The 27,281-nt window shown below is 49.2% G+C and overlaps 1 protein-coding gene across 19 annotated transcripts in view; it reads right to left on the bottom strand.

The window, feature by feature from the left end:
• Nucleotides 1-1,925: 1,925 nt before the first annotated feature.
• MECR (mitochondrial trans-2-enoyl-CoA reductase) overlaps nt 1,926-27,281 on the bottom strand; it is a 37,133-nt gene continuing 11,777 nt past the window's right edge. For 6 of the 19 annotated variants that reach the window (XM_063783770.1, XM_063783760.1, XM_063783773.1 and 3 more), the window contains 10 exons: nt 24,675-24,772; nt 24,092-24,223; nt 14,846-14,989; nt 11,231-11,333; nt 10,061-10,163; nt 9,489-9,633; nt 8,630-8,703; nt 4,306-4,366; nt 4,049-4,150; nt 1,926-2,288 (listed from right to left, as the gene is read on the bottom strand). In XM_063783770.1, the coding sequence (XP_063639840.1) occupies nt 2,131-2,288; nt 4,049-4,150; nt 4,306-4,366; nt 8,630-8,703; nt 9,489-9,633; nt 10,061-10,163; nt 11,231-11,333; nt 14,846-14,989; nt 24,092-24,223; nt 24,675-24,772 (1,120 nt within the window). In that variant the 3' untranslated portion in view covers nt 1,926-2,130. The remainder of the gene's footprint in view (nt 2,289-4,048; nt 4,151-4,305; nt 4,367-8,629; nt 8,704-9,488; nt 9,634-10,060; nt 10,164-11,230; nt 11,334-14,845; nt 14,990-24,091; nt 24,224-24,674; nt 24,773-27,281) is intronic. The other 13 variants (XM_001156115.6, XM_063783793.1, XM_009452257.4 and 10 more) reach the window with 6 other exon arrangements.

Here is a 27,281-nt window from a genome sequence, read left to right as displayed (position 1 = left end):
GACAAGCCTGGCCAACATAGTGAAACCCCATCTCTACTAAAAATACAAAAATTAGCCAGGTGTGGTGGCATACACCTGTAGTCCCAGCCACTCGGGAGGCTGAGGCAGGAGAATCGCTTGAACCCAGGAGGTGGAGGCTGCAGTGAGCCAAGATCGCCCACTGCACACCAGCAAGGGCAACAGTGTGAGACTTCGTCTCAAAAAAAAAAAAAAATTCCAAGCCAGTTTTTTCCATATTGCTCCACTGCCTAAAATCCCTTGGTGCCTCCCTAGGGCTTCAGGGTAAGTCCTGACATCATGGTCCTTTATGATCTGTACCTCGCCCATGTCTCGCACCTCAGTTCCCACATTTCCCCCACGTCTAAGGCAGCAGCTACACTTGACTGCAGTTCCCTGAGTGCCAGGCTCTCAGGCCTCTAAACTCTCACGTGCTGTTGGCTTTGCTTGGTATGCAGTTTCCTGCTCGGTTTTCAAGACTGGCTGTGGGAGACACTTCCTCTAGGAATCCTTCCTTGATGCCCTCGGGCAGAACTGGGGCCCCTGTGTGTCCTCTCAAGGCCCTCTGAACACCTCCATGTCAGTGACCTCATCATTATACTGCACTGGTCAATCTTGCACTAGGCTAAGCAACCTGAGGGCCAGCGGCACTTCTTTCATTGGTATCCTTAGCTTTGGGCACACACTAGGCACTCAATAAATACGTCCTGAATGAGGCTCCTGAGTGCAGGGTACAGAGGGCCAGGTGATAAGGGAGACACCCGGAAGCCTCTGTTCTTTGCTTTGAGCAAATGAATCGTGAAGCAAATACCAAAAAGTCACGTCAAGCTCTTCTCTCGGCCTGAATAAAGCTCACTCATTTGTCAGAGCCCACCTTCAAACTTCACCTCGAGGAAGCATACCCCTGTCCCTGGGGCCTAGGGCAAGATCTTTATTCTGCTCTTACAGCACCCCACATATCTTCTTTACAGCATTAGTCACTATGGTAATTACTGTGAGATTGTTTAATGTATGGTTGATCAACGACCTCATGAACATTGAACATTTGGGGCTAGATTTTTTTTTTTTTTTTTTGAGATAGGGTCTTGCTCTGTTGCCTAGGCTAGAATGCAGTGGCATGATCATGGCTCACTGCAGTCTAGACCTCCCAGGCTCAGGTGATCCTCCCACCTCAACCTCCCGAGTAGCTGGGACTACAGGTGCACAGCACCATGCCTGGCTAATGTTTGTATTTTTTGTAGAGATGGTGTTTCACCACGTTACCTAGGTTGACCTTGAACTCCTGGGCTCAAGTGATCCACTTGCCTTGGCTTCCCAAAGTGCTGGGATTACAGGTGTGAGCCACCGTGCCAGGCCTTGGGTAATTCTTTGTTGCAGGAGACTGTTCTGTGTCCTGTGGTGGGTTTGACAGCAGCACTCACTCTGCCTGCTAGATGCCAGTAGCAACCTCCTTCACAAGCTGTGACAGCCAGAAATATCCCCAGACATTGTCAAATGTCTCCTGGGGGTAAAATTGCCTCTGGTTGAGAACCACTGGTATATTGTCTATGTCTCCAGTTAGAAGGGCAGTTCCATGAGAGTGGAGACCCCACGTCCAAGTTCCTCAGGGCCCTGATGACCTCAGCCTGGCATTCACTCTTCCATGCAGCTGATCCTCCCCAAGCCCTGGACTGGGCCACAGGCTACCTGAGAAGCACATCAAAGCGTTCGTTCTACAGGACCCTCCTCTGTGGGCTTGTGCAGCTTGGGGCCAGGGATGGTGGCCTACTGGCCTTTGCACTGCCAGTACCCACCCAGGCTTTGCTTTCAGGGTGGTCAGAAAATGATTACTGGGGGAACACATGACAGAAAAGCAGGAAGGGGGCCTCTTGGTGCTGTGAGCTGACCAGTGCACAGTGATGGTCCTTCTCGACAGGGATGACTTCTACTTTTTGGAAGGGAGAGTTCAGACTTTATTAGATACCTTAAGGCTGGCCCTGGGGAAAATCGTGGCTGGCTTCACCATCCTCCTAATAGGAAGAGGCAGTGAGGAGAACAGTAGTCTGGGGAAGGTGGGAACCCCAACTGAGGGGCCTGCACCCAGCCCCTCAGATCCGCCTCCCCTCCCATGTCACTCCAGCTCTTTTGGGATGATCACATGGTGAGAATCTGCTTTGAAGATATGAAGGGCTTCATGGAGGCTTCCAAGGCAGACTGGTAGTCCTGCAGCGGGACCTGGGAGCAGGCAGGGGCTGTGAGCTGGCCTCGGCGGATGAGATCGCACAGTGTGAGGATCAGCTCCTTGAACTGGTCTGCGGGAGGTTGGAGGAAATCAGACAGGAGAACAGCAGCTGGGGCTTGGTGAGATGTGGCACGGGGCTGCCCTATGGGCAGGAGCTGGCACCGAGCTCCAATAAAGCCTTGAGAGTCCTGGCTGTGCCAAGGATAGGGTGGCTGTGGAGGCAGCCTGGTCCCTGCCTGTCTTTAGGACAGTGAGGTCCAGGTGGGGAGAGGGGAACATAGGAGTGGCTCTAGGGGCTGAGGGGCAGGCAGGCAGAGACCACCCTTCAGAGTGGTGGCTAAGATGGCACAGACTCACAGAACCTGGCCGCAGTGGAGACAGGAGCACTGAATGGTGGGAGGAAAAGGATGGCGGAGGCAGGGAGGCCAGAGGAGGCCCAGGGAGGGAGTGAGTGTGCCTGGCACGCCAAGTGATGTGGAACAGTCGAGCTCTGCTCAGGAAATGGAGCTCTCCCTGAGAGCCCAGGACTCCCTTAGAACCCCACGACCTGACGCCACCAACATCCCCTTCCTGGGCCTGCCTCCTGCGAAGGACCCTATATAGTACAGGAAGTTGAGAAGTGAAGGCCTCGGCTGAGAAGTGTTTTTCCATAGACATAAATTCATTCAGCCTTCAAATCTAGTCATATATACTGGCTCCTCAGTTGCTTTTAAGCGTGAGTCTTGTCTGGGTGTGGTGACTCACGCCTATAATCCCAGCACTCTTGGAGGCTGAGGTGGGTGGATCACTTGAGCCCAGGAGTTTGAGACCAGCCTGGGCAACATGATGAAACCCCATTTCTACTAAAAATACAAAAACTAGCTGGATGTGGTGGCGTGTGCCTGTGGTCCTAGCTACTTGGGAGGCTGAGGTGGGAGGATCACCTGAACCGAGGAGGTTGAGTCTGTAGTGATCTGTGACCACACCACTGCACTCCAGCCAGGGCAACAGAGCGATACCTTGTTTCAAAAAAATAACCCCCCAAAACAGCAAAAAAACTCGTGAGTCTGAATGCCTTAATCAGGTTTATAAGGCCTTTGTAACCTGGTCACAACCCACTCACCCAATTTTCCAGCCCCAGCTCAGATCTAGTGCTCCAGGTCGCTTGGAACCACTTCAGTGCCTAGTTGCACATGTGATTTTTGATTTTTTCTGCCTGAAACACTGCCTTCATGCCACCACCTTCCTCCCCTTCACTTGGATAACTCCATGTTATTCTTTGTCCTGAGTTTGGAGATCCCGCTCTGGGGAGCCAGTCCTCCAGGAGATGAACAGGGAGATGATCTGTTTACATCGTGCCTCATACCTCCCTGCGGGGAGGTGACTTTGGGCATGCTACTTAACCACTCTGAACCTCAATTTCCTCCTCTGTCAAACACGGCTAACAAGAGTTTAAACTTATGACATTTAAACTGAGGCAGAGATTAAGTAACTTGCTCAAGGTCCCACTGCTGGCTAGGCAGAACCTCTATCCAGTAGTGTGGAAGCAGAATTTGAACCCAGGCAGGCTGGCTCCAGAGTCTATTCTCTCTGCTTGGCTATCCATCTTTCCCCACTGTCAGCTCTTCAGGACGGGGGCAGTGTCTGTCTTGTTCTGTGCCCCTAAGACTAACCCAGTTTAGTCCAATAACTGTTTGCTGACTGTAGCTGGACTAAGGCTATTCTCTTTGATCCTTCTGTGGGGCTGGGGACCCAATCACCCCTCCAGGGCTCAGAATAGCTGGTCATTTCTGCTGCCATTTTTAGGCACTGCCCTCATCTGTGACTCTTGGCACTGGGCCATGCACTCACCTGGACTGTGATCCTTCTTCCACTGGGACAACCAAAAGCCTCGAAGTTTGAGATCCTTAAAAATGAGCAGGCTCTGCAGACACAGGAAGGACATGCTGGGCTCTGAGGGCAAGAACTTCAGGTACCGCTTAAGGGTACAGACTCCCCTCCAGGAACGGGGCATTGCCTAAGCTTAGACAGCTGTCGTGCCAGGGAATGTGGCCTGGCCGAGGTGTCCGGCCCGGCTCCAGGCATGCCTCCCTCCGCACCCGGCTTACCACAGAGGCTACGACGGGCTGCTTGGCCATCCCCCCATAGGTTACCATGGTTCCTCCACGCCTGAAGAGTCCAAAGAGAACAAAGAGTGGATGCAAGGCAGAGACAGAGCCCTTCCTGAACCTGCCATGGCGCTTCTACTCCAACCCTGGTTCCTTTATAAACCCTGCTCTCAGAATCTCTGGGAAAGGTTGAAAAATACAGATTCCAGCTGGGCGCAGTGGCTCATGCCTATAATCCCAGCACTTTGGGAGGCTGAGGCAGGTGGATCACTTGAGCCCAGGAGTTCAAGACCAGCTTGGGCAACAAAAGGAGACCCCATCTCTACAAAAAAAGTACAGAAAATTAGCTGGGCAAGGTGGCATGCCTGTAGTCCCAGCTTCTCGGGAGGCTGAGGTGGGAGAATCACCTGAGGCCATGAAATTGAGGCTGCAGTGAGCCCTGATCGCACTACTGCACTCCAGTCTGGGCAACAGAGTGAGACCCTGTCTCAGAAAATAAATGAATGAATGAATAAATAAATGCATGCTGGGGATGGCAGCTCACACCTGTAATACCAGCACTTTGGGAGGCCAAGGTGAGAGGATTGCCTGAGCCCAGGAGTTTGAGACCAGCCTGGGCAACATAGTGAGACCCTGTGTCTACAAATAATAATAATAAAAAATTAGCTGGGCACGGTGATACATGCCTGTGGCCCCACTCAGGAGGCTGAGGTGGGAGGATCACTTGAGCCTGGGAGGTTGAGGCTGCAGTGAGCTGAGATTGCACTGCTGCATTCCAGCCTAGGCAACACAGTGAGACCATCTCAACACAAAACAAAACAACCAAGAAACCAGATTCCTAGGTCCAATCCCACACCCAATGAATCAGGAGACGAGAATGTATATTAAACACACACACACCCCTGCTCTGGATGACTTGTATGTTTAGCCAGGATTGGGAATCCACTGATCTAACCCACCCAGTCAGGCTTTGATTAAGTGCTGAAAAGAAACATGCTCTCCCCAGATGAGCTCGAGGCCTGAGTTCAGCCTTGGCTCTGCTCTCACTTACAGGTGTCCGACCTAGGGTGATGCAGTGAAAATGGCCCAGACCTCATCTCTTCATCTGCCAATGCTCATTCTAAGAATCAACGTGAGGAAACAGCTCTACAGATAAGGAATGATGTGGACGGTGCAGGGAACAATGACAAGCATCTTCTCACTGCAGGAGGTGCCTTCTCAGTACCTGCTGTCTGACACCCACACCCCCACGTCAGCTGACATACAGGATTGAGGCTAACATAATTTTTAAGTGAATAAGCCTGGAGTTCACATGCTTGACTTAACCTATGTTCCCCTCCCCACTCCCTGGCTCTTCTAGGAGTCTGTTGATTAAGGATGACCTCAGGCACATTTGGGGACAACACAAGGTAGACTTTCAAAACTACCAAATGGAAGGAGCTGCTGTCCTAGGGCAGGTACTTCTGTCCCTGAGGCTGCTGGGTAGTTTGGTCTTAAGTGCCCCTTGACTGCCACCTGCTGTAGAAAGTAGCTCCTGGGAGCCAAGCCCTCTCTCTTCTGTATCCCTGCTGCACTTCATCTAATCAGACTAGCTGACACTTACCAGGCTTCTACTATGTGCCAGGCACAGTTCTAAGCATTTTGCATGCACTGCCTCAGGGAATCCTCGTAACAACCTTCTTTTAGAGATGAGAAAGCCGAAGTCCATCCATCATTTGTACAGCAATTTGTATATCGCCCAGTGTCCTTTAGACCAGCAGTCCCTAACCTTGTTGGCACCAGGACCGGTTTCATGGAAGACAATTTTTCCATGGACTGGAGTGGGGGAGATGGTTTTGGGATGAAACTGTTCCACCTCAGATTCTCAGGCATTAGATTCTCATAAGGAGCATGGGACCTAGATCCCTTCCCTGCGTGCTTCACAATAGGGTTCACATGCCCATGAGAATCGAATGCTGCCACTGATCTGTCAGGAGGCGGAGCTCAGGTGGCCATGCTCGCTCACCCACCGCTCACCTCCTGCTGCGTGACCTGGTTCCTAACAGGCCACGAACTGGTACTGGTCTGCGGCCTGGGGGCTGGGGACCCGTGTTAGACCACCCTTCAGAGGCAGAGGGTTTATATAACCCCCATTTTACAGATGAAGAGACGGAGGCATGGATTGTTTTTCACGTATTGCCTAACTTTCCACAGGCCCACAGCTAGTAAGTCACAGAGCTGGGGCTTGAACCCAGCCATTCTGGCTCCAGTGCCTACACCCGTAACAACGCTTCCCCCTGCAATGATGTTGGGATTGAGGTCTGCCGCAGGGGCTGTCTGTCAGGTATAGGGCTGAAGCGGCGTGCTCAAATGTGGGGTCAAGCCTGGCTCTCCTGCTGACTAGACTTTGGGCAGGTACTTGACCTCTTTGGGCCTTTTTTTTTGGTTTTGTTTTTTGTTTTTTGAGATACACTGTTTCTCTGAAGCCCAGGCTGGAGTGCAATGGCACGATCTTGGCTCACTGCAACCTCCACCTCCTGGGTTCAAGCAATTCTCCTGCCTTAGCCTCCCAAGTAGCTGGGATTACAGGTACCCACCACCATGCCTGGCTAATTTTTGTATTTTTAGTAGAGACGAGGTTTCACCATGTTGGCCAGGATGGTCTCAAATTCTTGACCTCAGGTGATCCACTTGCCTCGGCCTCCCAAAGTGCTAGGTTTACAGGCATGAGCCACTGCGCCCGGCCTGGGCCTCATTGTTTAAAAGTATAAAACAGAGGTTAGAACTGCACCCCCTGTCTAGGTGGTTGTGGGAGGGGTAAGTCAAGCGCTGCACACAGTCTGGTGCACGGTGAATACTCACCACAGTGCTCTGGCCACGTGACTCACCTGCTCATCAAGCCTGTGAATTCTCAGAGGGCACATCAGTGTCGCAGCCCTCTCTGTACCTGTAGCTAGTAAGTGCTCAGCAAGTATGTGCTAGCTGAATCCATACTATTGAGGGGGTTCCTGCTTTAGTTAGGAAGTGTCTTTTTACGCACACTCTAGCCCAAGAAGCTTTTATTTTTATTTTTTGAGACGGAGTCTCCCTCTGTCGCCCAGGCTGGAGTGCAGTGGCGTAATCTCGGCCCACCGCAAGCTCCGCCTCCGGGGTTCACGCCATTCTCCTGCCTCAGACTCCTGAGCAGCTGGGACTACAGGTGCCCGCCACCACACCTGGCTAATTTTTTGTATTTTTAGTAGACACGGGGTTTCACCGTGTTAGCCAGGATGGTCTCGATCTCCTGATCTCGTGATCTGCCCGCCTCAGCCTCCCAAAGTGCTGGGATTATAGGCTTGAGCCACTGCGCCCGGCCTAGAAGCTTATATTAAGGGAAAGAAGAATGGAAGGACATGCATTAATATTGTCAACAGGGCTTATCCCCCTTGGTAGTGGGGTGATAGGTAACTTTTTTTTTTCTTTTTTGAGATGGAATCTCCCTTTGTCACCCAGGCTGGAGTAGAGTGGTGTGATCTCGGCTCACTGCAACCTCCACCTCCTGGATTCAAATGATTCTCGTGACTCGGCCTCCCAAGTAGCTGGGATTACAGGTGCCTGCCACCACACCTGGCTAGTCTTTTTGTATTTTTAGTAGAGATGGAGTTTCGCCATGTTGGCCAGGCTGGTCTTAAACTCCTGGCCTCAAGTGATCTGCCTGTCTTGTTGGGATTACAAGCATGAACCACTATGCCTGGCCAGGTAACTTAAAAAAAAAATTAATTTTTTTTTTTTGTAGTGATGGGGTCTCACTATGTTACCCAGGCTGGTCTCGAACTCCTGGCCTCAAGTGATGCTTCCTCCTTGGCCTCCCAAATTACTGGGATTATAGGCATGAGCCACAGTGCCCAGCCAACAGGAAACCTTTATGCTTAAGTTTTCCTTTGCACTTTTACATGTTTTCAAAATGTTTTGTAATAAGCATAATGTTACCTTTAAAATTAGAATCTATTTTAAAAGCTAATACAAATTTTGAAAGGTTAAATAAGCTAGGACTAAGTGACTTTTTCAGACATCCCTAGGTTATAAATCCTTGACTATTCCTCTATGGCAGGCAGCTTAGCAGTCTACTTCTGGGGTCCCTTGGAAAAATAAAGCTGGATAGGCCAAAATTTTGATCATCTGCAAAGGGGAAGGCTGAGAAACCAGTGCCCAAATAGCTGGATGACTTTGGTCCTAGTTTCCACTCAACATTGTGCTGACCTGGACTTGGCTCGAACTGGCCATGGGACTCAGTCACTTGATGGTCCTCCCAGCTAAAGACCTGGAGAGCTCTGGCGAGCTGGACCTGCAGGCCCAAGGGACTTACGCTAACTGCCGCAGCAGCTCTGTGGAGCTTTTCCCACCAACACAGTTGAGAGCAAGCCGTGGCTGGGGCATGTCCTGGAAAACAACAAAAGTGCAGTGAGGGAGCATCCCCGCTCTACATATGGGGTCTGAAGCTTGCCCAAGTGCTGTGTTAAAAGGAGGGAGTAAATGAGATGTTTATGCCTTTGTTTGCATGCACGTACGTATGTATATGTGTGTGTGTTTATGCCTTTGAACTCACCTTTTTCTCTGCTTAGGAAGTGTCTTTTCTTTCTTTTTTCTTTTTCTTTCTAAGACAGGGTCTCACTCTGTTACCCAGGCTGGAGTGCAGTGGTGCAATCATGGCTCACTGCTACCTTACCCTCCTGGGCTCAAGCAATCCTCCCACCTCAGCCTCCCAAGTAGCTGGGACTGCAGATGAGTATCATGATGCCCAGATAATTAAAAAAAAAATGTTTTTTTGTAGAGATAGAGGTCTCACTATGTTGCTCAGGCTAGTCTCAAACTCTCAGACTCAAGCAATCCGCCTGCCTTGGCCTCCTGAAGTGCTGGGATTATAGGCATGAGTCACCTCATCCAGCCAAGAAGGGCCTTTTCTGTAGCAACTTAATCCTGTTGTCCATTTTAGGACCTGGCAGAACTCATCTTCTCTGGGAAAGAATAGGCAAAGGGCATCTGCATGCAGTTTGGTGGGTTTCAGCTCCCTGTGTGCCCCCCTTTTCAGTTCTTTGACTCAGCTGATATTATATATGCTGATCTACTGCTTCAGAAATGTTCGCAAGAAGCGCATGCTCTTGAGTGTGTGTCTTTGGTTCCTCCAGATGGTTCAGTGAAAAGGGGCTGAGGGTCTGGTCACTTACTAGGCATGTTGTGGGGTGGAGGTTCTGGAAGGTTAAGAGGCTTTGAGTTCGGAGAGACTGAGGCCAGCTCTGACTCTCTGGAGCCCTTATAAACTATATGATTTTGGTTAAGCATTTCCTCTTTTCTGAGTCTTAGTTTCCTAATCTGTAAAACAAATAACAGTTCCTTTGAAAAGCTTTTGTGGAAATCATCAGATAAAATGTAAGGCAGGTGGTTGGGAAAGGTTACTTCTTTTCTTTCTCTTTCTGTGTCTCTGTTTCCTCAGGTCCTCTCCTGCCAGTTCTAAGAGTCACACATGTGGGCTGATGCGGCCCACCACAAACGTTTAAACTGCAAGTCATACTGGGTTTCCTAAACTCTGTTTCTCATGCCTCCCTCCCAGCATCTGGGCACTTAATGCGTGCTGCCTGCCGCCTGGCTAGGGGGAATGGGCTTTAACCAACCAAGAAGAGGCAAAGGGAGGTTTCCAGAGAGGAACAATGGGGCCAGTCCCCAGTTTCTCTAATGCATGTCAACTTTCTTCAGGGAGATGTGCGTGGACTGGAGGGGCAATGTCCCTCTTCCTAGGTACCTTAAAGAAGTTTTTCATTTTGGGCCTTCTTAGCTCCTCTTCTGTGATGACATGCTCAGCCCCCAGACTCTTCAGTCTGTCACTCAGCTTCTGGATATCAGGTCTGGAAACCAAACATAGGTCCCTGGTCACATCTGCCAGCTTTTTCCACCAAAGCCCCCCAGGACCTCTCTGCCACAGCTGGGAGAACCCGTGCTTCTTTTTGCAGGAAGCTGGGATTAGGTTTAAGCCAGGCTTGAGCAGGGACCAGCCACCTAATTTCATCCAGCTTCAATAGCTCTTGGCTGTCTCCTCACTGGCAACAGAGTGAGACTGGGTGGTTTTCACAGGCCCTGACAGCTCAATAGTGTTAGAAGCCATCTGTGCCCAGGGAGAAGTCACTTAACTTCCTGATTTCTTCTACTGAAAGGACAAACTCCATTTCCCCCCTCTTTTCAAGTGGTTCTTCAGAGTGTTGGACATACACAGTCTAGACCAGGAGTGGCTCTGGGTCTCTTTGGTTAAGGCAAATGGAATTATTTTTGCGAGTACAACTGAGGAACTGAAGCTGGTGTCAATCCATGACAGCCACAGCCACATTCATGGACAGCGAGGCCTAGAGAAACTGGACGATATGATGGAAAGAGAGTAAGTGAGGAAATCGAGTCTATTACTGACTTGCTGTGTCTTCCAGGGCAAGCTGCTCCCTGAAACTTCAGTTTCCTCATCTGTAAAAGACAGATGACAAACCTGCCCCTGTCTCCTTCACGTCTGTATTTAGCGCACTTCCAAGTACCACACAAAAGCAAGGGTAAAGGGGCCTTGGGTTAGACAGTTCACAGAAAGAATAATACAGCTCAAATCATTCCCAAATATCAACTGGGGTTTTGAAAACATGAGGTTATCACAAGCCAAGAGTCTCAGAAAGTCTTAGCTGTTCAGTAAGGGCAGTCTCCACCTCCTTCCTGCCCTCTCTTTACATGTCAGATTCACTCATCCTATCGCCAAAAGCCAGCTGGACTTCATTTCTTAGGGCTGACTCATCTGTTTCAGCCGCCAACTGTTAGCGATGCCTAAAGCCAGTTTATGCTTATGCAAGGGCGCCCTCTGGTGGACAACTGGGCACCGCAGGGATGGGAGGTGGGAAAGACCCAAGTCATGGTCTGGGATGAAGCCTCCTCCCCCACGCACCTGTCTCGGACCACATTGATGGTTCTTAGGCCCAGGGCTGCGGCGATCTGGATGACCGCTTGCCCCACTCCGCTGTTGGATGCATTCTGGATGACAGAATCCCCTGTGGAGCCAGGAAGAGAACCAAATCAAGCCCTGTATAGATCTGCAATAGGTCAAAGGCTCCCAGCCGGGGATCCTTCTGTAGGCAAGGGAGTCCTCAGGCTCAACAGGGACCCAGGACCTGGCTGCTGAGTCTTCTCAGACCTTTCACTGTTTCTCACTGTTCTCCTAATGCCTCCTAAACTTCCACAACACTCACGATGCCTCCCAGGACTTGGCAACTGAGCATCTACACTGGATATAATTTAGATCCTGCCCTGCTATGTAAAAGATTTTATAGCCTTCATCATCCTCCCAACTTTTATGTCCTCAAGTCTGCTTAGGTTATTTCCGTGGTTTGCAATGTTTCCCTCCTTCTCTCTTCCTTCCTATTGAAATCCTGTAGATCCTTTGAAGCGCAGCTCAAGTGCAGCCTTCATGAAGCCTTCCTGGATTGTTCCCTCTATGTGCTCCCACAGTGCTCTGTGGGCCTCTGTATTAATGCACATACCACGGTCTGCCCCGTCTTACACTTCATTGTATATAGGTCCATTTCTATCAACAGCTTGCAGCTTCTTGAGAGGGAAGGGTCATGCCCTATTCCTCTCTGCAGTGTTTAATAAAGGTGCACTGCCTTGAAATGGGATTACAGCTGTGCTGGAGAAACTGGCAGCCCCTGAAACGGGGTCCTACAGTTCTGTGGCAAAGCCCAGGTTTAGCTTTGGACCTGGCCATTGGGGAAGGCAGTGTGGCATGCTGGGAAAAATGTGGGCTCTGGAATGAGACGGATCTGGGCATGAGTCTCAGTTTCACCAATGATTGTAACTAAACAGACAGGGCAAGTCATGACCTCTGTGAACTTCAGTTTCCTTCCCTTAAAATATAATCCCAGCTACTAGGGAGGCTGAGGCAGGAGAATCGCTTGAACCCGGGAGGTGGAGGTTGCAGTGAGCTGAGATCGCGCCACTGTACTCCAGCCTGGGTGACAGAGCGAGACTCCCTCTATTAAAAAAAAAAAAAAGTGCCCCCGATTAGAGTCAAATGCATCGTGTCCGGGAAAGTGCTTTGTTGAATTTGAAATGCTATCTGGTTTTTGAGAGGCAGCAGGGATCTGTCACACAACGGGCTGAAACTAGAGATAGAGGACTTCCTGGAAGAAGAATGCCCACTCGTCTTCACCAGGGGTCAACGTACAGGTTGTCACCCACCAGTGGATTATGAATCAATCTAGTTGGTTGCAAGCACCTTTTTTTTTAAAGTTAAAATTGAGAAGAGAATAAAAAATAACAGAGTATGTCACACATAGTAAGGGTATTTCACGAAACTTTGGTTTCCATTATATATATATTCCTATTTGTATAAACTGATCACAATGTAAAATGTAATGCTTACCATGTGTCAAGATCCTAAGTTTATTCAACAGTGATCTAGTTCAGGCCATATCAGCCTTGAGGAAGGAAAGTGGAGAGGTGTGCAGTGGGTACTTAGGGTGGGCAGCGTCGAAATGCCTAGATCTGTTACCACAGCTGCAGCCTAAATGGGAGGTGGCTTTAGGGCATGGGACGCAAGCAAACAAAGTGTCTGCTGCACTAGGACTCCAGCAAAGGTCCCTGGTCACAGCCACTGGCTTTCTCCACCAAAGGCTCCCAGGAACCATCTGCCATACTTGCGAGAAACCTATATTTCTCTTGTGGGAACTGGCATCGGCTTTCAGCCAGGCCTTGGACAGTGGCTGGGCACCATGTTTCATCACACTCCAACAACTGTGGGCCTCAGTTTCTTCGCTGGCATGAGAGGTGGCTTGGGTGAGTTCTACAGCCACTGCGGCTCACGGATGTGCATGGATGTGCATGGTGTGCAGAGGCAGCCCAGGAGGTTAATGCCCTTAGGGCGACCCTTAAACAATGGGGTGTGAGAATTAGTGGAAAACTGGCCCAGCCTCTCATCATTCAAGGGTTAGTTTTTGTTTTGTTTTTGAGATGGTGTCTTGCTCTGTTGCCCAGGCTGGAGTGCAGTGGTGCAATCTTGGCTCACTGCAACTTCCGCCTCCCGGGTTCAAGCGATTCTCCTGCCTCAGCCTCCTGAGTAGCTGGGGTCACAGGCGCTGCCACCACGCCCGGCTAATTTTTGTATTTTTAGTAGAGACGGGTTTTCACCATGTTGGCCAGGCTGGTCTCAAACCCCTGACCTCAAGTGATCTGCCAGCTTCAGCCTCCCAAAGTGCTGGGATTACAGGCATGAGACACCATGCCTGGCCTTAAGGGTTAATTCTGCAGTGGGTTCTGAGAGTCTTCAGAGGGCCCCAGCAAGACTGAGCAGGCCGGTTGGGGGTGGGTGGCTCGCGCCTGTAATCCCAGCACTTTGGGAGGCTGAGGTGGGCGGATCACAAGGTCAGGAGTTAGAGACCAGCCTGGCCAATATGGTGAAACCCCATTTCTACTAAAAATACAAAAATTAGCCAGGCATGGTGGCAGGCACCTGTAGTCCCAGCTACCTGGGAGGCTGAGGCAGGAGAATCCCTTGAACCCGAGAGGTGGAGGTTGCAGTGAGCCCGCGCCACTGCACTCAAACCGGGGCGACAGAGCACGACTGTCTCAAAAAAACAGCCGGAGCAGTAGTTGCCCGCAGCAGTAACCGGGCTTCATTGGCTTTGCCTCCATCTCTGTCTCACTCTCCCCACTCCCCTTCATTTCTTCTTCCCAAACAAACTCTCTGCACCCAGTGCTAGTCTTAGGCTCTGCTTTCAGAGAAACCCAAATAAAAACACTAGGCTCTGTCATTTACTCCCTGGCTGATCTCATGCAAATAGTTTACCTTTCTGGACCTCAGTTTTCCCATTTATGAAAGGGAAGAAGAATAAAAGCAGCGGACAGTCTCTGCACTGTATGCCCAGCACTGTGTGAAGTATTATGCTGTAGTGTTTCACCCTCCACGTTCTTTATTCTCCATTTTACAGAAGAAAAACCAGATGATTTGAGAGGCAAATTCACAGTCAGGGAAAGGTGAAGCCTGGGGTCAGACCCAGGTTATCTGCCCAGAGCTTGAGCTCTTAACCAATGATGGTACCAACCTTACTGCAATGCTTTGGAGATTTCATGCACTCAACGGGGATAATGCCTGTCAACGCACTTCTGTGAACTGGAAAGTGCTATGTAAACGCTGAGTGGAATTATTAACACTAAGTTCAGCATTTTATTGAAAACATAGGGACTGTGTCTATCTTGTCTGCCTTTGTATCCCAGAGCTTAGCCCAGCTCAACACATTTTTGCTGAATGACAGAATTCAATCCCAAGCTCTAGAGAATGTGACCCTGCAGCAGTTTTCGAGAGTATACTCCTCATGAGGTTTCAGCATGTTTCCTAGGAACTAAGCTAACATCTTTCTAAGTGAAAGCAACAACATTCACCCAGGTGAGAGGTCCATCACCCCCTCAAAACCTCCACCTTGCAAGTTCTCCTGGCCTTGGGGCCAGGATGTGAGTGTCACCCTAGTTGCGAGACCCTGGCCTGCTCCCCCAACCTGTGGGTTCCTACCTGGCTGCAGTTGCTCGAAGTCCATCAACATCCTGTAGGCTGTGCAGGGATTGACACCCAGGGTGGCAGCGCTCTGAAGAGGGATGTCACTCGGAACTTGGATCAGTGCTTCCTCGCTGAACACAGCCTCGGTCCGCCAGGTTCCTGAGTCAGAGGATGAAGCCAGGATCATAAGGAAGGAGCCCTGTGCACATTCAACCCCAGCTCACCCTCCTTGGCCAAGAAGCATCCAGGATAGTGGGTAGCATCCACTGGAAGCATCCAGGATGTTTGGAAAAAGAAGAAAATCTGGACGTTCCTCTGAATGTCTGAGTCCTCATGATAATTATGCACAATAGATTGTTATTCTTTTTAATTTTTTTTTTGGAGACAGAGTCTTGCTCTGTAGCCCAGGCTGGAGTGCAATGGCGCGATCTTGGCTCACTGCAACTTCCGCCTCCTGGGTTCGTGATTCTCATGCTGCGCCCCCTGAGTAGCTGGGATTACAGGCATGCACTACCATACATGGCTAATTTATTTATTTTTAGTAGAGACAGGGTTTTGCCTTGTTGGTCAGGCTGGTCTTGAACTCCCGGTCTCAGGTGATTCGCCTGCATCGGCTTCCCAAAGTGCTGGGATTACACACATGAGCCACTGTGCCTGGCCCAAAATAGATAGTCATTCTTATCTTAAACATGTAGTAAAAATGGGGTGTGGTGGCTCATGCCTATAATCTCAGCACTTTGGGAGGCAAGGTGGGAGGACTGCTTGAGGCCAGGAGCTCAAGACCAGCCTGGGCAACATAGTGAGACCTTGTCTCTACAGAAAAAAAAAAAAAAAAAAAATTAGCTGGGCATAATGCCCTGCAGTCCCAGCTTCTCATGAGGCTGAAGTGGGAAGATTGCTTGAGCCCAGTAATTTAAGGACACAGTGAGCTATGATTGTGTGACTGCACTCCAGCCTCGGTGACACAGCAAGAACCTGTCTCAAAAAAACCCAAAAAACAAAAAACAAACCAAAACAAAATATGCCAAATACCATTGTAAGGGCGATTCAGAGAGGCTGCTTCTCTGAGTTACCATTAGATTTAGTTAATGTCACCGTGCAGGTAGTTAATGACCTCAAACTGCTGCAATCTAAGGGTAAGACAGTAGTAACATTACCACCAGGGCAGGAGAAGCTGAGAAAGCCCCCTTTTTCCTACACAGTCCTCATTCTCATCCAGAGCAGGTTGACTCACGTGTTTTTTTTTTTTTTTTTAAGACGAAGTCTTGCTCTTGTCTCCCAGGCTGGAGTGCAATGGCATGATCTCGGCTCGCTGCAACCTCTGCCTCCGGGGTTCAAGCGATTCACCTGCCTCAGCCTCCCGAATAGCTGGGATTACAGGCACCTGCCACCACGCCCGGCTAATTTTTGTATTTTTAGTAGAGATGGGTTTCACCATGTTGGCCAGGCTGGTCTCGAACTCCTGACCACAGCTGATCCGCCCGCCTCGGCCTCCCAGAGTGCTGGGATTACAGGCGTGAGCCACTGCGCCCGGCCTGACTCAGGTAGTTTTAGGCAACAAAGCATAAAAGTAGAAGTCAAGAGCACAGATGCCAAACCTGGTTTTGCTATTCTGCTAGTTTGAGAAAATTCCTGTCACTGAGTTTTAGTTACTCTAATGTGTAAATAGCACAGGCAAGAACAGCCTGACTCGCCTCCTCCAGGAGCTACTGTAGAAATCAAATGAGATAAGGAAATGTAAAATTCTATAAGCTTGAAAGAAATGAGCATCAACTCCCAGCCCACATTCCAGTTCCAGACAAAAGAATTCTAGAATGTCAGTACTGAGAAGGCCCTTATCGAGCATCGACTTTGAACCCCTCATGCAACAGGGGAGGAAATGAGGAAGTGACTTGCCCAGAGCCCCCTGGCTTATCTAGGCAGAGTTGGAGCTGGAACCTGGGTATCTGGGCTGCCTTCCTTCCATCTACAGATATGTATCTTGCACCCAGGCACTTGAACAATACAGACAGTTTCCTTAGTTTCATTCTAGTGGAGTCGAACAGGTGAAAAAAAGCAGATATGATAATGATAAATTATAGAGACAGGAACATCAAGAGAATTACTTTAGATGGGAGTCAAGGATACTTCTCTGAGGAGGTGACAAGCTAAGAGTGAAAGGATAGAGGTGCTACCGTCTCAGAGCACACAAAGAACATCTTAGGTAGGGCATGCAGCAGATGCAGAGATGCTGTAGCAGGACAAAGGACTGGGATGGGATGATGCTGCACCGCAGGGTGGAGAGTGATGGGAAGAGTGGCTTGAGACATGGCTGGCCTGGCTGATGCAGCAGGGGCCGGGCAGGTGATATTAGACTTTCAGAATTCTGACCCACAGTAACCATGAGTTCCACTGTGAATTCGTACATATACATACATGAATATACATGTAACACAAGCCTGTGTTTCACAGAATACTTACCCTTACTATGTGTGAGATACTCTGCTATTTTTCATTCTTTTCTGCTCAACTTTAATTTTAAAAAGTGCTATTTGCAACTCACTAGCTTGATTTCTCGAATGGGTCACAACCTGTGGTATGAGAACATGACCTCAGCACTGTGGTATGGAGAGCTGATCTTGTTTTAGTGAATGAGTGAGTGGGAAGCCTGTAACAAGCTTTAAGAGGAGACTGAGATGATCCGATGTATGCTTTAAGATCACTTTATTGCTGGGTGAAGACTGTGGAGTGGGGAGGGGCAGCGTGGAAGCCAGAGGTCTTTGCGGGGGTCGAGGTATGAGATGATGGCTGCCTAGACTGGGACTTTGGCAGTGGGGATGAGGAACAGAAGATGGATTCGAGTTCTATTTTAAAGACAGAATCAATAGGATTTGGTGAGGACTGCGTGAGGGGTCTGCACTCACACAGGCAGGATCTTGTATGAAGAAGGGGTGAAGAGGGTAGGCTTTGGAGTCAGAGAGACTCCAGCCTTGGTTCCACAGTGTCCTCACTGTGTCACCTTAGGGAAATTGCTTGGAGCCTTGTTGGCTCAGCATCTGGTCACTGTGGCAGCTCGGGGCCCTTGGCCTATGCTTCCAAAGCTCTTGGGCGTGCCTGCTCACTATCCAGTTGCTGGGATTCTAATGGTGTCCTGGTCCTATGTGGGTCAGCTGTGGGAAGCAGGGGGCAGCCTGGGTAATCACTAACTGTGCTATAGGAAACGGGGATGTCAATGTGGGCTTTAGGGACCAAGAACTGGGGACAGGAGGCAGGAACACTTTTTTTTTTCTTTGAGATGGAGTCTTGCTTTGTCGCTCAGGCTGGAGTGCAGTGGCGCGATCTCAGCTCACTGCAAGCTCTGCCTCCAAGGCTCACGCCATTCTCCTGCCTCAGCCTCCCAAGTAGCTGGGACTACACGTGTCCGCCACCACACCCGGCTAATTTTTTTGTATTTTTTAGTAGAGATGGGGTTTCACTGTGTTAGCCAGGATGGTCTCGATCTCCTGACCTCGTGATCCGCCCATCTTGGCCTCCCAAAGTGCTGGGATTATAGGCATGAGTCACTGTACCCGGCCCAGGAACACTTTTATAGAAGGCTGTGTCAATCCTAGAGTAGGTCTATGGCTGAGAAAATAAGAGACTGAAAAGGCGAGGATTCCTCTGTAATCCAGGAAGTGCCCCAGCATCCTGTGGGCTTCCCCCAGACTGGCCTTCAAATCATCGTTCCCATTCATCTCAGCTAACACTTACTGTACTTTACCGTGCACCAAATGCTTAGTGCAGGGCTTTCTATGTATGAAATCCAGGGCATTTTCTAATTCCCCTTATGGCACGACAATGGAAATCCAACCCTTGATATGGATTTCTGGGGCTTAGCAGTCCCTAATCCTCTTCTCAAGAGACTCTGGGTGGGAGGGAGGCAGCACCCGTGGTCAGAGACAAGGGCTTTCAGGGTTTCAAGTAGAACTCTTAGGCTTGAAGTTGGAGAGACCTGCTTAAAAACCCTGGCTCTACCACTCACTAGTGTGTGACTCTGAATGATCACTTCACCTTTTTTGAGTTTCCATTTCCCTTATCTGTGAAATGCAGAGAGTAACATTTATGTCATAGTGTGAAGATTAAACTAAAGACATTTGTACAGAGACTATCACTATGCCTAGTACACAGTGGGTGTATAACACACATTGTTTTCCTTTAATGATGCTAATTCCCAGACTTTAGCTCTGAGGATTCCCAATTCCTCAGTCATATGCAACTGACCCTTAACCATCTCCATTGTTGAACTTGGGGGTCAGCAAACTGTGGCCTGTGGGCTAAATCTGCCTCACCACTTGTTTTTGTAAATAAAGTGTTTTTTTTTTTTTTTTTTTTTTTTTTTTTGAGACAAGAGTCTTACCCTGTTGCCCAGGTTGGAGTGTGGCTTACTGCAACTTCTGCTTCCTGGTCTCGAGCTATCCTTCCATGTCAGCCTCCCCAGTGGCTGGGACTACAGGTGTACACTGCCACACTTGGCTAATTTTTTGTAGAGATGGACTTTCACCAAGTTGCCCAGGCCATTCTTGAACTCTTGGACTCAAGCGATCTGCCCGCCTCGGCCTCCCATGCTGGGATTACAGGCATGAGCCACCATGCCTGGTCCTGTAAATAAAGTTTTATTGGAACACAGCCATGTTCACTCAATTGTTTATATATTGCCTGTGGCTGTTTACGATAGTAGAGTTGGGTAGTCACAAAGATGATATAGCCTACGAAGCCTAAAATATTTACTATTTGGCCCTTTAAGATAAAAATTTGCCAACTCCTGATCTAATGCATACAGAAATTTGGCATTTGCAAAGATCATTGCATATATTCTCAGTTGAGTACTGCTGAGACATGCTAGGCAGTGACAATTAGTCCCATTTTCGAGATGAAAAAACTGAGGCTCAAAGTAGCTGTGACTTAAATTAGGTCATACAGCGGAGCTGGAAAGAGAACTTGCCCCCTGATTCCAAAGCCAGTGCACTTTCTACGGTTCTGTGCTTCCTCAGGAAGGTTTTGCATATTTCCCAAGGAGAAAGTCAGTTGGCAAAGATCTATCCATACCATCTGGTCTGGTCTCCCCTGGGATTGGCTGCACGTGGGAAAAGGCTGGCTATGGGCTTAGCAACAGCTGGGCAGCTCAGAACCATGAAAAATGACCAAGCTGTGGCCAGCTAAGAACTTACGTGTTTAATAGTTGCCACTCTTACTAAATGGCAGTCTTCACGAGAAGAAAGACCATGTCTGTTCACTGCTGTGTCCTCAAGCCCAGCATGCTGCAGATGCTCACAAAATGTTTACTGAATACACTGAGTTAATTGCAGTCCTCACAATTATAAAATCCTCATCCTCTCTGGCTGGCACCTTGCTTAAAAGACTCACCTGTTGGCCAGGCGCAGTGGCTCAATGCCTGTAATCCCAACATTTTGGGAGGCCGAGGCGGGCAGATCACCTGAGGTCAGGAGTTCAAGACCAGCCTGGCCAACAAGACGAAACCCCATCTCTACTAAAAGTACAAAAATTAGCCAGGTGTGGTGGTGGGTGCCTGTAGTCCCAGCTACTCGGGAGGCTGAGGCAGGAGAATTGCTTGAACCCATGAGGTGGAGGTTGCAGGTTGCAGTGAGCCAAGATTGCACCAGCCTGGGCAACAGAGCGAGACTCTGTCTCAAAAGATAAACAAAACAAAACAAAAGAATCACCTTTTCTCCAGGGAAGAATCCCTGTTCTGGGTACCCCCACCACCACATGTACAATTACCCATACACCTGGCAGACATCCTTTATTGTTCTCTTCTCCAAACTGAAAGTATTGCCAAGTCCTGTTACTTTAGCCCTTGACTCCATGCCCTCTTCTCCAGCCCTACGGCACTGTCTTATTCAGACCCTCACACTTCATCATCTGAAGCCTGACTTGTTTGCCCACCTCCTCACTGGCTTTCTGCCTCCACCCTCTGCCTTTCCAGACCAATGGTTTCCAGACCATTCTCTGCATTGCACAAATCCTATCAAATCATTCCTCTACTTAACTCTCTGTTGGTACCCCTTGCACTGTGGATGCAGGCCCGCTGGGACCCAGCCCCACCCCACCTTTCCAGCTCCATCTCACTTCTCTCCCACTCGCACCCATGAGCCAGCCACCCTGAGCTACCTGCAGTTCCCCACCAGTGCTGTGCCTTCTCTCATCACTTACGTTCACACACGCTGCACTCTGTGCCTGGGAAGCCCCTCCTCACCTAGCCCCCTGGCTGCACTTCCAGCAGCTCTTCCAGACTGAGTTCAAGCATCACTTCTCTGGGAAGCCTTTCTCAACGCTTTCCAAGATAGAGGACTCTTGTCTTGGTGTCAATCCTGTGATTATGGCACTTGTAATACTGTATTGTATTAAGTGTTGTTTTTCCATTCCTGGGCCTCCCACTGCCAGCCAAGAGCACTCTGAGGGCAGGAACTGTCTGCTCACCTTGATAGGACCTTCACTCAGCACGGGGGCTGGCCCAAAGCACTGGCATCAGGATCCAGTGAATCCTTGCAGCTCTCAATTTGCTCAAATGGCTGAGCTCCTTCACCGCCAGGTGGGTGTAGGAGACGGTGGAGCCATTCTTGGCAGCCTTCCTGATCTCAGAGAAGCAAAGAGCTTGTAGTAGACTCCTATTACTGTTTTTTTTTTCCTGCCTAGTATCTTTTTCTCTCTACAAGTGCTCCTTCCTAATCTCTGGGGCTGTCAACCACAAGGCCCCACCTGTATCACAGAGGAGGGTGAGAGACTCAATCAGAGCAACCGGAGTGGCCCTACCCCGCCCCAGGGGACTGGTTCAGGGATGGGCAAGGCCCATTCAGGGCCCTTCTGGGGGATGGATATGGTTGTGCTGGACATGATTGTGGAGGATATGCTCATTTGTTTGTTTTTAGGGTGATATGAACCTCAGGCTGCTGGTGGCCATCTATGAGAGGTATGTATCAGAGTGGATCTGAATTCTAACTCCATCACTTTTGGCTGGGTGACCTTGGACAAACTGCTTAACAGTTTACAGTTTGCTGCTGCATTTACTGTTATATCACCTGCAAAGTGGGAATGATGAGGTATCCATCTCATGTTGTGGGAACAATTGAGTTAATATACATGAAGTGCTTAGAGCAGTGCCTGGCACAAAGAGAGTGGCCAATAAATATTTGTTGGTTTGATTATATCAATATGTGGGGAGATCTCATCTAAGGACAAGTGAGAGACACAACTCTGATAGTACTGGGGTTCCTGGATCTAGCTGAACCCGAAGCTTTCACTCTGTTACACTTCCCAGTTCCACAAATCAACTAACTTTCTTTCTTTTTTTTTTTTTTGAGATGGCGTCTTACTCTGTCGCCCAGGTTGGAGTGCAGTGGCACAATCTCGGCTCACTGTAACCTCCGCCTCCTGGGATCAAGTGATTCTCCTGCCTCAACTTCCCGAGTAGCTGGGACTACAGGTGCACGCCACCATGCCTGGCTAATTTTTTATTTTTAGAAGAGACGGGGTTTTACCATGTTGGCCAGGCTGGTCTCAAACTCCTGACCTCAGGTGATCTGCCTGCCATGGCCTCCCGAAGTTCTGGGATTACAGGCATGAGCCACTGCGCCTGGCCTTATTTTTTTTTTTTTTGGAGATGGAGTCTCGCTCTGTTGCCCAGGCTGGAGTGCAGTGGCATGATCTCGGCTCACTGTAGCCTCCACCTACTGAGTTCAAGAGATTCTCCTGCCTTAGTCTCCCGGGTAGCTGTGACTACAGACGCATGCCACCACACCCGGCTAATTTTTTTATTTTTATTACAGACAGGGTTTCACCATGTTGGCCAGGCTAATCTCGAACTCCTGATCTCAGGTGATCCACCCACCTCGGCCTCCCAAAGTGCTGGGATTACAGGCGTGAGCCACCACGCCCGGCCCCAACTTCTTTTTTTAAAGCAAGTTTGAGCTGGGTCGCTGTAAGTTACAACCCAGAAGATCATAACACTGGTGTGTAATGGGAACCCAGGAGAAAGAATTCAGTGGGCACTCTCATTTTGCTGTTTGACTTTGGGCCAGGGCTTTACTTCTCAAGCTTCAATTTATGTCCAATGGATGGATAATACCTGCCCTGCTTCCCTCTTGTAGCTGCTGTGAGGATCTATAACAGATGTGCCTTGAAAACTGTTAAGTGCTAAAAACAAAACTCACCTATGACTCCTTATAATATATCAAACAAAATCTACTCATTAGCTTGGCTTGGGCAGGGCCTTACCCCATGTGGACACAAGCTACCTTTTTAAAAAAAAATAGAGACAGGGTCTCACTCTGTTGCCCAGGCTGGAGTGCAATGGTGCGATCATAGCTCACTGTAGCCTAGAACTCCTGGGCTCACGTGATTGAACCTGCCTTTCTGGCCTTCTTTCTCACTCGTGCAATCCTCTCCCATATGCAAACCCTCTGCTGAGGCTACAATGGATTTTCCACCATTTCCCAATCTCACCTTTGTGTCTTTCCTCATTTTACATCCTCTACATGAAGTGAATTTTGGCTCATCTCCATGTATAAACAAAATTCAGACTCGGCACAGTGGCTCATGCCTGTAATCCCAGCACTTTGGGAGGCTGAGTGGTGGGTCACCTGAGGTTAGGAGTTTGAGACCAGCCTGATCAACATGATAAAACCCCCTCTTTACTAAAAATACAAAAATCTGTCGGGCGTGATGGTGTACACCTGTAATCCCAGCTACTCGGGAGGCTGAGGCAGGAGAATCGCTTGAACCTGGGAGGCTGCAGTAAGCCGAGATCGCGTCACTGCACTCCAGCACAGGTGACAAAGTGAGACTCTGTCTCAAAAAAAAAACAAAACAAGGCCAAGCGTGGTGGCTCACGCCTGTAGTCCCAGCATTTTGGGAGGCTGAGGCAGGCGGATCCCTGAGGTCAGGAGTTTGAGACCCAGCCTGGCCAACATGGTGAAACCCCATCTCTACTAACAATACAAAAATTAGCCGGGTGTGGTGGTAGGCGCCTGTAATCCCAGCTACTTGGGAGGCTGAGGCAGGAGAATCACTTGAACTGGGGAGGCGGAGGTTTTGGTGAGCTGAGATCGCGCCATTGCACTCCAGCCTGGGCAATAAGAGCAAAACTCCGTCTCAAAATAAATAAATAAATAAATAAAATAAACCCTGCATTACCCAGGTACACTGGGCCAATCAGTGGATGTCGACAGAGTGGGTGAAATAGGATCTGGAAGAACGAATAGGCAGCTGACACCTGGAGAAACTCACCTAAACCAGCATTTGCTGGAATCACCCAGTCTCCTGGCTTCAGCCCGGTCACATTGCTGCCCACCGCTACCACCTGTGCAACACCTTCGTTCCCTCCAACAGCAGGCAGTTCAGGAAGGAGTCTGTAGTTTCCTGAGGGAGAAGAGCATTAAAGGGTCAACCAGTGATGTTTGGGCAGTGAAAGAGCATGGACTTGAGTCCACGCCATCCTAGGCCTGATCTGGGCTCTGCTTTGGACTGTCTGCCTAACCAACCTCTGAGCCTTAGCTTGCTTGTCTGTATAGGGGGACAATATTCTTTAGTGTTCATGGTTATCATGAAAATCAGGTAACATATGAAATGAAACCAGCATGTCGCAGGCACTTCACAATGCTTAGTTTACTCCCCACTGCAATCTTCTCAAAAAGCCTCACATTCCAGAAAAGGGAGGCCAGACAGGGCTGACACAGCCTGCAGACGGCTCATCTGGAGAACAGCTGCTGCTAATCACAGGCATTTCACACCCACACCTGAGGAGGAATGAAAACGAGGTGGCAGCTGAACAAAAAAGCCAATTAACATAAGCCACAGAAACCAAGGTTACCTTGGATCATATTTATGTCAGATGGATTGATAGGGGCCGCCAGCATCTTCACACGGACATCTGATCCTCCCACAGCAGCTAGCTCCAGGTTCTTGAGTCTAAGCACAAAGCCAAACGGAGATGTTCATGTCATCCAGGCTAGAATGGGTGTTTCGCTCAAATCATCTCCTCAAAGTAGGTCAGGCAACATTTCTGAGCTGCCATGTGTGCCCAGGAATTACGGTTCTGTTATAAAAGAGAGGTACCATAAGAAATCAACACAGGAGGCTGGGCGTGGTGGCTCACGCCTGTAATCCCAGCACTTTGGAAGGCCGAGACAGGTGGATCACCTGAGGTCAGGAGTTCAAGACCAGCCTGGCCAACATGGTGAAAACCTGTCTCTACTAAAATACAAAAATTAGCTGGGCGTGGTGGTCGGCGCCTGTAATCCCAGCTACTTGGGTGGCTGAGGCAGAAGAATTGCTTCAACGTGGGAGGCAGAGGTTGTAGTGAGCTGAGATTGTGCCATCCAGCCTGGGTGACAAAGCAAGACTTTGTCTCAAAAAAAAAAAAGAAATCAACATAGGATAGAGGTTGACTCTCATTAACTGCAAGTGGAAAACCCAGTGTTTTTTTTTTTTTTAGACAGAGTCTCACTGTGTCGCCCAGGCTGGAGTGCAGTGGCACAATCTTGGCTCACTACAAGCTCCGCCTCCCAGGTTCAAGCGATTCTCCTGCCTCAGCCTCCCAAGTAGCTGGGACTAGAGGTGCCTGCCACCACGCCTGGCTAATTTTTTTTTTTTTTTTTTTTTTAGTAGAGATGGGGTTTCACTATGTTGGCCAGGCTGGTCTTGAACTCCTGACCTCGTGATCTGCCTGCCTGGGCCTCCTAAAGTGCTGGGATTACAGGTGTGAGCCACTGTGCCCGGCCTTTCAACCCCACTGCCCACTCTGGGACAGGAAACCTCTGCTGGCCTAGATGAGCCCTGTGTTTCCCAAAACTCGCTTAGTTATAAGAATTACCTGGTATGCTCATAGATATAAATTATCAGGCCCACCTCTGATCTACTAAGCCAGAATCTCCAGATGAGGGCACCCCAAGTAGTTCTTACCAACCGGGGTATCTGGGAAATCCCAGGCTAGCTGATATGTCCTCCACATGTTTGATTTTATTCTTGGTCCTAACATATACAGGGGAGAGGAGATATTTCTGTTAGTTGCAGAGTGTGGGTGTAATGGGGAGATGGCCTATGTAGTTCACAAAGAACTCCCTGGATGGCTGTGATTCACTCTGAGTGATGTCCCTTCTGGAGGAGGATTCTTGTCTGGCAGAAAGGACCCTGGGTGGAGGGCTGAAGGTCCTGGGTATAAAGCTCCACTGCAGGATGCCTGGGTCACCATGGGCAAGTTTCTTCTCTGCTCTAGGCTTCTGTTTCTCCATTTGTAAAACAGAGTTGCAGTGGTGGTTTGGACCTGATCCCCTCTGGAAGCCTCTTCCATGTTAAGTGGTAAGTCCCTCTGCTCATGGTGGGTCTTGGACACCATGGTGGCAACATCTTTATCCCAGTGAAACTTTGCTTAATGGGCAAAACCTGCAAGAAGGCTTTTGAGGGAGGCCAAGTGGCAATGTGCATGTGTTACTTTTGTTATTTCAAAAAAGCTTTTTAAAAAAGGAGCTCTGCCAACCAGATACTACTGGTCAGTGTACTGGACCCATGGGGCCTGTGACTTTTTAATCACCAGTGACTGCTTTCTTTCTTTCTCCACACCCCTTAGATTTCATGTTTGCAATGCTTCCCTCTGCCCAAATGCATTTATTAAGTAGTAATTCATTTTTACTTACTCAAGACACATATAACTGCCAACAAGAGGTTTTTAGCATTAGGCAACAGTATCACCCAACTAAGCTGATGTAATTCCACCTACTTCCTGCAGAAATCTGACCTTTTAATTATACTGGAGGCTTGATCTTGTGGTAAAAGTGTGATTTTCAAGAAATGTTTTATAATAGCTGGGCACGGTGGCTCACGCCTGTAATCCCAGCACTTTGGGAGGCTGAGGTGGATGGATCACGAGGTCAGGAGGTCGAGACCAGCCTGGTCAACCTAGTGAAACCCCATCTCTTCTAAAAATACAAAAATTAGCCAGGTGTGGTGGTGTGTGCCTGTAGTCCCAGCTACTTAATTAAGGAATGTATGTATTTACACATAGCTGGAGGACGGGGAGCCCTTGTAATAGTAATAACTACTGTTTATTCAGTGCCTACCAGTCAGGCACACTGCTAAGTGCTTTACCTGCCAGCCTTCCTATTACAATAGCTCTCATACTATTGTTCTGCTTTTACAGCTGAGGAACAAAGGCTCTAAGAGGTAAACAACTTGCTCATGGCCACTACAAAGTAGCAAGTGGCTGACCTGATTTGAACCTGGCAGTGTGATCTAGAGAAGCCAGGAGGTAAGGGGCTGACCCCACACCAAGCAGAGGGCAGTGAAATGAGCACAGGCTGGACCGGCTGCCGTTGCCTTATGGGGAGATGGAGGGAGCGCTAACAGGTGGGCACTAAGCAAGGAGGCATCAGCCCAGATAGTGATGTTTCACTCTCAATGTGTGTATTAAGTCTGCATTCAA

Source organism: Pan troglodytes, chromosome 1, assembly GCF_028858775.2.
Source record: "Pan troglodytes isolate AG18354 chromosome 1, NHGRI_mPanTro3-v2.0_pri, whole genome shotgun sequence".
Classification (NCBI taxonomy): Eukaryota; Metazoa; Chordata; class Mammalia; order Primates; family Hominidae; genus Pan; species Pan troglodytes.
This window is presented reverse-complemented; position numbering and strand designations above follow the sequence as displayed.